General features: G+C 38.0%; 3 protein-coding genes across 4 annotated transcripts in view; 2 read left to right on the forward strand and 1 right to left on the reverse strand.

The window, feature by feature from the left end:
* Positions 1-3,550, reverse strand: part of parm1 (prostate androgen-regulated mucin-like protein 1) — a 9,520-nt gene extending 5,970 nt beyond the window's left edge. The window contains exons 1-3 of one of the 2 annotated variants that reach the window (XM_016453696.1): positions 3,481-3,550; positions 2,434-3,018; positions 820-898 (exon numbers count right to left, since the gene is read on the reverse strand). In XM_016453696.1, the coding sequence (XP_016309182.1) occupies positions 820-898; positions 2,434-3,018; positions 3,481-3,517 (701 nt within the window). In that variant the 5' untranslated portion in view covers positions 3,518-3,550. Of the gene's footprint in view, positions 1-819; positions 899-2,433; positions 3,052-3,480 lie in introns of both variants that reach the window. The other variant, XM_016453697.1, reaches the window with a different exon arrangement.
* A 2,250-nt stretch (positions 3,551-5,800) lies between these two features.
* On the forward strand, positions 5,801-6,626 carry cldn23.2 (claudin 23.2). The gene has a single exon (XM_016453699.1). It carries the CDS (start codon positions 5,844-5,846, stop codon positions 6,624-6,626), a length of 783 nt encoding a protein of 260 aa, XP_016309185.1. The 5' UTR covers positions 5,801-5,843.
* A 2,007-nt stretch (positions 6,627-8,633) lies between these two features.
* On the forward strand, positions 8,634-10,618 carry LOC107663452 (claudin-23-like). Its single transcript, XM_016453698.1, has one exon. The coding sequence runs from the start codon at positions 8,657-8,659 to the stop codon at positions 9,458-9,460; it is 804 nt and encodes a 267-aa protein (XP_016309184.1). The 5' UTR covers positions 8,634-8,656; the 3' UTR covers positions 9,461-10,618.
* The last annotated feature ends 1,074 nt before the right edge of the window (positions 10,619-11,692 follow it).

An 11,692-nucleotide genomic window follows, 5' to 3' on the forward strand; every position in this document is an offset into this window, starting at 1 on the left:
TCTATCTATCTATCTATCTATCTATTATCTATCTATCTATCTATCTATCTATCTATCTCTATCTATCCATCCATCCATCCATCCATCTATTGTTCTATCTATCTATCTATCTATATCCATCCATCCATCCATCTATCTATTGTTCTATCATTCTATCTATATATCTCTATCTATCCATCCATCATCCATCGTTCTATCTATCTATCTATCTATCTATCTATCTATCTATCTATATCTATCTATCTATATCTATCCAATCTATCTATCTATATATCTATCTATCTATCTATCTATACATCCATCCATCTATCCATCTATCTATCGTTCTATCTCTATCTATCTATCTATCTATCTATCTATCTATCTATCTATCCATCCATCCATCCATCCATCTCTAAGACAAAGACAAAGTTTTTACAAAGATATAGGACTGTTTCATTGTTTTGTATATATATACATATAGGGTTAAGGTTATATTTTTTTCTGAGATTCAACCTAAAATGCGTTGAAAGAAAATTAGAGGAAGATACCGTAACTACAAATAACTGCATTTGATGCTTGACTCACCGAATTTTGAAGTAGTACGCACCAACAAGTAAAATTAGTACAATGCATCCATCCATCCATCCATCCATCCATCCATCTCTAAAGACAAAGATAAAGTTTTTACAAAGATATAGGACTGTTTCATTTTTTTGTATATATATACATATAGGGTTAAGGTTATATTTTTTTCTGAGATTCAACCTAAAATGCGTTGAAAGAAAATTAGAGGAAGATACCGTAACTACAAATAACTGCATTTGATGCTTGACTCACCGAATTTTGAAGTAGTACGCACCAACAAGTAAAATTAGTACAATGGCAACGACGCCAATTACGATGGCAGCGACACTTCCTAGAAAGTAATAAGGAAAAGATTTAATTTGATGAATCATACATGACAAAGCTATTTCAAGTATATTACTAGAAAAATAGCTGTATTTTTGCATTATTTATACTTCCTATCAAGCAAAACACATAAAAGCAACTGTATATTCAGTGTACTGAAAAGACAAATCAAACTGAGTGTAAAAATATTTCTTTTCACATACAGTGGCTCAAAAATGTATTTAGATACGTTAGATGAAGACACGCTAAAAATGTGAATGTCAATGCATTAGATAACAAATTATTAAAGAGTAATTTATTTTAAAGAAAGATAACACACACACACACACTTTTCAATTGAACTGTTTCACAAAAAGAAGTTTGTCAGGTTTGAAATGATAAAATGAGGACAACTGACTTCATACATCCACTGAAAATCACTGCTACAGCAGTTAGCTCAAAGTAATGAGCTACTTGTTCAGTTTGAACACTTGTTAAGACGTTCCAACAGTTTTATCAGGGTTGTGTCCAGATGTCACTATCATTTTCGGCCACTGCTTTTCCAGAAAGTTCTCATTCAAATTCCAAAACATCCCAGTTAATGACACTTAGCTGTCATTCAACACAGCAAAATCCCCCGAGTTAAATCAACTCTGCTCAGAGTACATATTGTCCCAATCGACAGAGTGTTAAAGTAACACTGAAGCAGAGTTAAAGTTAATGCGATAATTAAGCAATTAATTAATTGATGAGTGAACATTAGTAAAGAAAACCTGCTGTTAACAATGTTGAAGATGAACAACTACTGCTCAGGCTTTTAGACATGAAAACGTATCACATACTCCTCAACAGTGGTAACTCTGCTTCAGTGTTACTTTAACACTCTGTAGATTGGGACAATATGTACTCTTGAGCAGAGTTGATTTAAATTTGCTGTGAACAAAAGTCATCAACGCAGTACAAAGTACAAACACCTCATAGATGCTTATGAAAAGGGTGAGGAACAATTGAACTTTTATAGGAAAGGTCTAGCGAACTGTTAATGGTTCAATCACCCAGTTACTGTATTAAATATTAACTTCGGCCACTCCTAAAGTGTTTGGGAAACAGTGCTTTGGATGTGTCCAAAATAACAAATCCAGTTTCTGAAAACATTAACCTGTTGCGACACATCTCTGACCTTGATCGATATCCAAGAACGTTGGAATCTGACAATATAGTTTTATTACAGGCTTAATGAGCAACAGGGTTGCAATTTGCTGATTTTCAGCTAATGAATGTCATGCCAACATTTCAATCAAAACCTCTTTTAGGGACGCTTCAGAAAATACTGAAGTGGTTAACCTCAGTAAATTAGGTTGAATAAAGTGGCCCTATTTATGAAACCATATAGGTAACAATTGATAAAGTCTCATGAGGAAATGAAATAGGGTACACACTTGGCCTATACTTAAGATCTGGAGCAGAAGGTCAAACAACAATCAAAACTTTCATCTCTATATAAACATACTGTATTAAAATATTACATTTTTTGCAATAAAATTAAAATATTTACACACATACCTGAGCTCAGGGCCTCTGTGTGCTTCTTTTCTTCGTCAACAGAATCTGTGGGTTTAGTTACGGATGTTGCCGTGTTTTCTGTTGCTTTTATTGTTGTTGGTGTTAATGTAGAAGTAGAGGCCACCGTTGTAATCGTAGTAACTGTCGCTGTAGGTGTGCTTTTGTCAGTAGTAATAACCGTATCTGTGCTTCCCAGAGTTGTTTTCTGTGAGGTAAGACTCTCTGAAGAGGATGTTGCCTGAGTTTCATTCACCGAACTCGATGTGATTGTGGTCTCGTTGTAAACTGCGCTGGTGAGCTCAGTCGCTGCAGAGGTAGCGTTATAGTCCGAGGTTGCATTTGTTGTTGTCTGAGTTTGTGTGGAGCTGTTCGTAGTGCTCATGCTCACGTTTTCTGAGGACCCAGCTGTTGTTTCACTTGTACTGGGGATCGTGGAGACAGATTCAGTCGTCGTTTGTGCCTCAGTGGTATTTGCTGATGTTGCGTGCGTTTGTGAAGGTGATGTCGCTACATGTGTAGTTTCAGCTGTAACTGTAGCTGCTGGTGGTGCAGTGCTCATTGTGCTGCCTCCAAATATCATCCAACCTTCATGTCACACAACAAGCCACGCATAATATACTGGTGGTAATACAGTGAATGCATTTTTGAACTATGACTGTCAACAAAACACTCCCTCATCATAAAACTGAAACTATTTCCTAAACAGGAAACGCTTTTGTTTAGTAGTTACACGTTAGTTCAGTCATTTTTAGCTTTTATAAATTGGCTTACGCCTTGTAAAAACTAAAGCAACATGTATTCATGAGTTACACATACTGCACATCGTCCTCAAAGCGCACTAGTAGCACGTGTTTTGAATGCATTATTAGTGTACTATTTAATATTACACATATCTCATAACTAGGCTACAACAGAAGATTGTCATTTAAATTTAAAGGCCTATTAAATAATTTGGATGGATATAATGAGCAGGCTACGTAGCCTATGTATGTTGTTCATAACTTATAAATAATAATAATAACAGAAAAAAAACCATTTTAAACATACCTGCTAATATCACCGCCGTTAAAAAGTGCATCTTCATTTTCCTTCCTCTTTCCACGTGCAACGCTGCGACTGTTCTCTATCGCACTGTAACACATGATGTGAGTGACAAGAAGAGAGCACGCCTCCGGTCCACTGTGACCTCCTATAATGGGTCATGTCAGATGAGCAAATAAACAGACGGGAAAATATGCTCATGAGGCAGATGTTATTAAAATACACAAATATTGGCTGTAATGGCACCAAAGATAAACAGATGATCGAGGTATGATATGTAAACCACGTAAGAGACTAGAAGTGTAAAGGGTGTTATGACTAAAACCCACCACTAGGTGGAAGCAAATCTAAGTTAAATAGAGAATTCTTAAACTTTCAGAGAAACGTTCGAATATATCAAAATAAATCAATAAATAAAAAGAATGAATTGCGACAGAATGCTATACTTTCAGAGCAAATGATCATAGTTCTTAAATGGAAATGATATTTGTTTCAGTATAACATTAGACTATAGGTATGACGATGCTGAGACTACTTAGCCAGGTTTATCTTCATTCCAAACCACATTCCATGATGATCTGTCAAAATATGGGTGGAGTCATCTAGGTGGAGCTCAGTAGGAGCAAAGGCTGTGTTGACTTTGTTTTGCAACTCACAAATGCATTATGGAGACATTTATATGAACATCTAATTGTGCAAAACAGAACAAGGCAGTCAGAAAGCAAGAAAGAAACCTGCTGAAAAGACCAGCATGAGGTGGTTTGCTGGTTTAAGCTGGCAAATGGGTTTCCTCTGCTCTGACTGGTCTTCAGCCTAATCAGTTTAACACCTGTTGGCCAGGCTGGGTAACCAGATATACTATCTTATACAAGCCAACTACAACAAAGCAACTTAGACATGGTTTAAGCCGGCATTTTAGGCAGGGAACGAAATAATCATAATATTCTGTCATCCAAATGTCTTGATTCTGTCAGCAGATTAGCAGTGAAATAGGAAAGAATGATTAAACAGAAAGCAGTGTATAGCTTCATTTAGAGGCGTGGTCAGGGAACGGCTGTAGTTTCAGAGGGACTGTTACTGTATGTGCAGGATGTCATTTCAAACACGCTTTCCATCCACATTTCTGTTTCCAAAATGATGCAACAACCTGAACAGAAAATGATGACGTGTCAAACCTGACATGTTCACAATGCAGCACTTAATGCATTTCAAGCAGCAAAAACTCTAGAGCAGTGTTATTTTAAAACCATTGAGGTACTATTATAGTTGTTGTTAATGTTAAATTAATTGGTTTGTTGCGCACTGTAAGGATTTAATGATTTCTAAAAGTTGTAAATAAAACAAAGATTAGTGGAGTGCGTACAAGAAAACAATATGTCAGTCTTTCTGTTTTATTTTTTAATTCAGTGTGTAGATTCTTTGTGACAGCAATTTCTGAGAAAAATTGTTTCTACATAATTTCCCCCCGGTGTGTGTGTGAGTGTGTGTGTGTGTGTGTGTGTGTGTGTACTGGTTTATATATCCTGGTGGGGACTTATTAGTTTGTTTCCCCCTAATTTTTTTTTTTCCAGTTTTAGTTATTTTAGTACATCAAGTTAAACTAAACGAAAATGAGAAATGTTGCCTTCGCAACTAGATTAAATTTTATTTTAACATTTATTTTATTTCACTAACATTTTTTTGTGGTTTTAGTTTCAGTTAATAACCCTGTTACAGAGTTTTAATGCAGCATAAATTGAGGTATGCACTCAAAAGATACATTTTGATTGCAGAGTAAAGTAGACAGAAAACAAGACAAGCACTGGTTGATGGGGACAACGTTTTTAAACTTTTAATAATGCATTAGTAAATGCTGAAATTAACATGAACTAAGATTAATAAATGCTGTAGAAGTTCATTCTTAGTTCATGTTAACTAGTTAACTAATGTTAACTAATGAACCTTATTGTAAAATGTTACCCAATTATTTTAGCATAATACATATACACTGGGACTTGTTTAATTTAAAAGTTGAGCAGTAGAAAAAAATATGCCATATAAAATGAAGAAACATATACCAATCATTTATCAACTGTATTACTTTATGAACAAATGATTTCTTCGCTATATGGTCACCATCAGCACCAGAGTCTCTCCTCCAGCGCTCGTGATGTAACAGCCAGTGGGCGGGGCTCTACAGGTGCGCCAGGACAAGGCTGTCGAAACTCGGAGCGACAAGCGCAGACAGTCACGTGACTTTCAACAATAGCCAGATTTTATGGGATCCTCCCACGAGAAGTTTCTGCTCTCCGGCTACTTGTTTAAAACAACCGGAAACAAACCCATCATTCCCAGCAGGGCTATTTTTGTGATCTCCCAAGTGCATCATCATGCGAACTCCTGGGATTTTTATTTTCGGGATGGTGCTCGCGCCTTGCGGGTGGATTCTGGAGCTGACCAGCACCGTGGCACCAGCCTGGCGCACGATCAACAACATCCCGGGGGAATCCAGCGACCTGGTTCTCCAACAAGGATTATGGGACATCTGCAGAACTTTCACATCGTCCCGGGATATTCAGTGCAACCAGCAGGACACGCAGTACTTCAGCGCTCAGATCATCCAGATCGCGCGAGGTCTGATGCTGTCGTCGCTCATTCTCAATATCATTGCCATCGGCGTGGCAGCAGTCGGAGTCCGATGCTGGACTGAGAACCCGCACTGGACGGTCGCTGGGATCGGAGGTCTCCTCATCTTCATCTCAGGGGTCCTCACCATCATCCCAGTGGCGTGGTACACTCACATCATGACCTCTATCTTCTCCGCATCCACCGATGTTCGTGTGGGATACTGCCTGGTGCTGGGCTTCATCGGCGGCATCATGGAGGTTCTCGGAGGACTGGTGATGTCCATCGGCTTGTGTCGGCGCTGTGGCGGTCGGAAGCGCGATGAAAGGCCGAGGGCATTCGCGGTGAAGTCCACGCGCGACCCCTCTCCACCGCACAGAGTCACGGTGCCCAGCATCAGCAGCATCAGCGGCAGCAGCATCAGCAGCAGCGTCCCGTATTACTCCAAACAAAGTGAGATGGACTTCGCACGAGCCAAGAGACAACAGGACAGCAGACCAGCGAATAGCACTGCTTATAAAGCACGACCGTACGACACAGATTTGTGAAAGAACTTTTAATCTTGTGAACAAACTGCACGCCAGAATCCGCACGAAAATCACCATGGCAACCGTCGTTTACCGCGTTAAAATAACTGAAATATATTATAGATCTATTATAGATCAGTGGTTAAAGTGCTTATAGTTACCAGTTTATCGATCAGATGGAAACAGACCGTTTCTTTTTTGATGACAGTTCTGTCTATAGTGTCTGGTTATTCCTTGAATATTATATTAGATTTATAATTGACTGTAAAACTGGAAAAATAGGCCTATGTATTTTGTACACTGTACATTTCATTTTGTTTACATATTGCAAACATATTAAACTGAGAAATCTAGTTACGGTTACTTAGTATATCCAAGTTTTCATAAATGGGCTTCTGAGTAAACTGGAATATATTGAGCAACTTTAACTAGATTTTTCTGAGGCAATATGTTTTCTTAGTTTTTATAAGTGCCTTATATTTTACAATGAAAAATGACATTGTTCTAAGTAAAACATAGAGTCACTGTAAAAGGAAGTGGCCCAAAGTTTATATAGTTGTTTATACTTAATTTTATTGCAAGTCATGTGTTTAATGTTACATTTTAGGATGTTTAGTTCACGTTGAACAGTATAGTGTGTACTGTCTATATGTTTTTATTAGCCGTGGTTCACGGAAACGCTATTTTGATTAACTGTAAATCATCATGTGACCTTTTGTTTTACCACCTGTATTATCATGGATGTTATCGGTCATGTCAACTACTCGGCTATAGCACTTTAGCTGAAACCATCATCATTACCATTATAAATATTGGACCTGGCAAGGTTTTGAAGTTATACTGAAGAGCACTAACACCATTTGTTTGCTTTTATACGTTGCATTTTATATTGTGAGGCCCTCATCATTGTAGTAACAGTACCTTAATGTCTTTTTGTAGTACTTTGGGCTCTGATGTGTAAATATGTAACTTATTAGGAACCTCTTAAGTTTGTACAGTTATATCAACTACAAAAAGCAAATACATTCTTCTGAAGGAAGCTAATCTTTGCACAACCACTGCACACAGGATAGGCTTTGAATGTTTGCAGAAATGTATGTCACTGGTGTTTACGATAGACAGAATGATATGCCAGATATATCTTTGTGGACGTTTTTGTGAATGTTAATATCGTAATTGACATCCACGCACCAAATTTGACGCAAATGATTGAAGGCTGTTTATATTTATGTATTTTTATGATTGTGATGGGTGAACACCTGCCCTCATATAATTACTATAATAAAAAATAAGTTAAAATCATTCATTTTGAAGAAATGTTGAGTACAACTTTATGCATTCTTATAATAAATATTGTCCTCTTCTTGCTGTTTTTAAATGTGACTTTACATTGCTTTTAATATTTAATTTTCTTTATAAGCGTATATTCTGAATGTACAATGTATAAGTCATCAGCATGATAACTTTTTTCATTATAACATTTATTATTACTGACCATATGATGGCTTGCGAAACAAACAAACAAACCAAAAAGTAAAAAAAAAAAAGATAGAAACCGCAAGACAAAATGCATATCATAAAAATATGAAACACTATTTGGCCAATTATCAACTAAATTAATGTACTGTATAAAATGAAAAGGCATAAGTGTGTGAATTAGAGACAAAAAGTGAAACATTGTTTCAAGAGAGTTTTGTACTAGGTGATTGAAACCAACATATACAACTTGCTAGATTGAACAAAACTTTATGCAGATTAACTTTTGACCTGAAACCTCATTGTTACTCCAGTATAAACAACTTTTCTTTGTGACAACTTGCCCCAGTCTCTTCTATTTATCCCTTAGCCCTGCATACTGGTGTTCCAGGTTCGGCTGAAACACGGCATGCAGCGAAAACCAGTTTTGTCTGTGTTTGAACCAGACATTCGACACCACACCCTTCAGATGCTTATCAGACGGATCCACCTCCTCCAAGTTTCAGTATGTTTCTTCTTAAGCACCAGACACACTCGACTCGCTTCAGAAGCAGACAGCAGCTCAACCCTCAACCATGCGGACTCCGGGGATCCTGATATTCGGCATGGTCCTGGCCCCCTGCGGATGGATCCTGAACCTTACCAGCACGGTCGCGCCCAACTGGCGCACCATCCACAGCCTGGCAAACGAGCCTACGGATCTGGTGGTGGAACAGGGAATCTGGGACATCTGCAGGACCTCCACAACGTCTAGATCCCAACAGTGCAACCAACAAAGCAACGACCAAACGTATTTTAGCAACCAGATCATTCCGATCGCTAAAGGAATGATGGTCGCGTCGTTGATTGTGACAGTGCTCGGCCTGGCGGTGGCAACACCCGGAGTCAGATGCTGGAAGGACAGACCCAGATGGATACTGGCTTCTTTGGGTGGCCTCCTTATCTTCTGCTCCGGAGCCCTGACCATCATTCCCATTGCGTGGTACACTCATCTCCTCACCAGCCTCAATTCCACCTCCGTCAAAAGAGACCCAGCCAGAGCGGATGACATTCGTGTGGGATACTGCATCATTTTGGGCTACATCGGAGGCATCCTGGAGGTCCTCGGGGGTTTTGTGATGTTCCTCGGGATTTGCTCCTGCTGCGGTGGACACAACCGCGGAGAAAAGCCTCGAACCAACACACAACGGCCGGCGAACAGACCGACGCCTCTGCCAAGGGTCAACGTACCGAGAAACTTCAGCAGGAACACTGAAAGCAGCGTGCCGTACTCGCAGAAGTCACTAGACGATGACCTGGACTTCCCAAGAGCCAAACCCCGAGATATGGGATCCGTCAACACATCCTACACTGGAAGACCTTATGATGCTGATCTGTGAAATTATTAGCTTGGTACATACTGTGAACATTTTCTGAGCGGTAACCACTGTTAAAGACCTGATAGATGTTTGAACAACTGCACTCTCGAAAATTAAGGTTCTTTGTCGTCACTAATGGTTCCATTTAGAACCTTTAACATCCATGGAACCTTTCCATTGAACAAAAGATTTGTATTGTCATTGTTTAGATTTGTAGGGTTCTTTAGAAGAAATGGTTTGTTTTTTAGGAGTTTTCACTGAAAGCTTTTTTGGGGAACCCAAATAGGTACTTCTATGGCAAAAAAACGTTTTATTTTTAAGAGTGTAGTTGCGCGTGTGGTACACTTGTTACGCCAGTCTTTTTCTTACTTTTACAAGTACTTTGCATGTTTACAACAGTTATTGATTGTGCTTGCCAGTTGCACTTTTAAGCTAAAAAATATGAAGGTTTTAATTTTAGAGTTGTAAATAGACAAAACGTAACTTCCTGTCAAAAGACGAGGTTCGTAATGCAGGATTTGATTTGATAAAAACGAGCTCATTTGAACAATGAATATCTGTGCAATATTTTCTTTTGCTGTGGGAAAACAACCTAAAGTCAGAAGAATTATCAGGGCTTTCTGTGATGCAGTGTAACTAGTAATACTGGTTGTTTCCGTTTTATCTCCACTGCATGCTCTGCAGCACGTGGGTCATGTTTGAACTGTCAGGTGACCTGTGAGTCATGTGAACAATGCCATGAAGCATATTGCTCCAAAAATCAAGATTGCTGTACCTACCTTTTTCTTTAAAGCTATGGCTATACATATTGTAAACATAATAGTTTTTGTGCCAGTTTTTCCAAGATTGTCTGCCAAAGAATAAAACATGTTCAGCTGTTTCAGTGAGCAGACAACATACCTCCAGTCTGGAAATATTAAAACAAACTTACCTGTTACACAATTGACTGCAGAACAAAACATGCAATGTATTACAACAATAAATTAATCAAGTGAATCATTAACTATAAACAGATACATACAAGAGCAGCGGTGCAAATTAGGTTAAATGGTCTAAAACCATCCAGATAAAGGAAGTAGGGTGTATTTACTGTAATTTCCCATTGGGGTCAAAGTTTGTGTGGTTTCTAAGCAGCAACCCATCATCTTTTAAATCTCTTTGTAAAGGTTTTTTATTACATTTTTTGTATTAAAGTGCTATTTATTAAAAACAAATCTGTTGTACATGTCTATCGATAACTACTGTAATACAAAAACAAACAAACAAAACAAAAACAACAACCCCTTTTAGGGATTTAAGGCAACACTTTTTCATTTTTTAGAACAATAACCATATGTTGTAGACGTTATACTTAATAATAATAATAATGATAACATTAATAATAATAATAATAATACTATAAAGGTTGGATGTTTGTAAAAACCAAATGTACAAAAATGCACTTATGTTTGTAATTTATGATAGCTTATTTGAACATGACCTTGATGTTTATTATTGCATATATGCAATTATATACATATTGACAATGGAAACTAGAGGCATTAAAACAAAGTATATATAGCAAAATAAATGTGAAATTAATTAATTTAAATAAAGATAAAGATACGTTAACTGGGAAATGTCAGATAAAAAGGCCACACATTTGGAAACATATTGCTAAAAATAGAGCAAATATTGTTGAAGTGCACTGAATCAATCTTTCATGATATGACTGAGAAATACAAGCAGACAAAAAACAAATCTCTTTATTCAAAAATACTGTACAGACAGTCATGATAACAGCTGAATGAGGCCCTTGTCGTGTAGACCGTGTCTACACTGGACACGAGCAGCGTGACAAAATACTATAGAACTCATTATAGTCAGTGACGCTGTCTACACTGGATGCGGCGTGGCGCGCCAAATACTATAGAACTCATTATAGTCAGTGACGCTGTCTACACTGGACGTGAGCAGCGCGACAAAATACTATAGAACTCATTATAGTCAGTGATGCTGTCTACACTGGACACGAGCAGCGCGACAAAATACTATAGAACTCATTATAGTCAGTGACGCTGTCTACACTGGACACGAGCAGCGCGACAAAATACTATAGAACTCATTATAGTCAGTGATGCTGTCTACACTGGATGCGGCGTGGCACGACAAAATACTATAGAACTCATTATAGTCAGTGACGCTGTCTACACTGAACGCGAGCAGCGTGACAAAATACTATAGAACTCATTATTGTCAGTGATGCTGTCTACA

The sequence above is a fragment of the Sinocyclocheilus anshuiensis genome, unplaced genomic scaffold, assembly GCF_001515605.1.
Source record: "Sinocyclocheilus anshuiensis isolate Anshui unplaced genomic scaffold, SAMN03320099.WGS_v1.1 scaffold2653, whole genome shotgun sequence".
NCBI lineage: Eukaryota > Metazoa > Chordata > Actinopteri > Cypriniformes > Cyprinidae > Sinocyclocheilus > Sinocyclocheilus anshuiensis.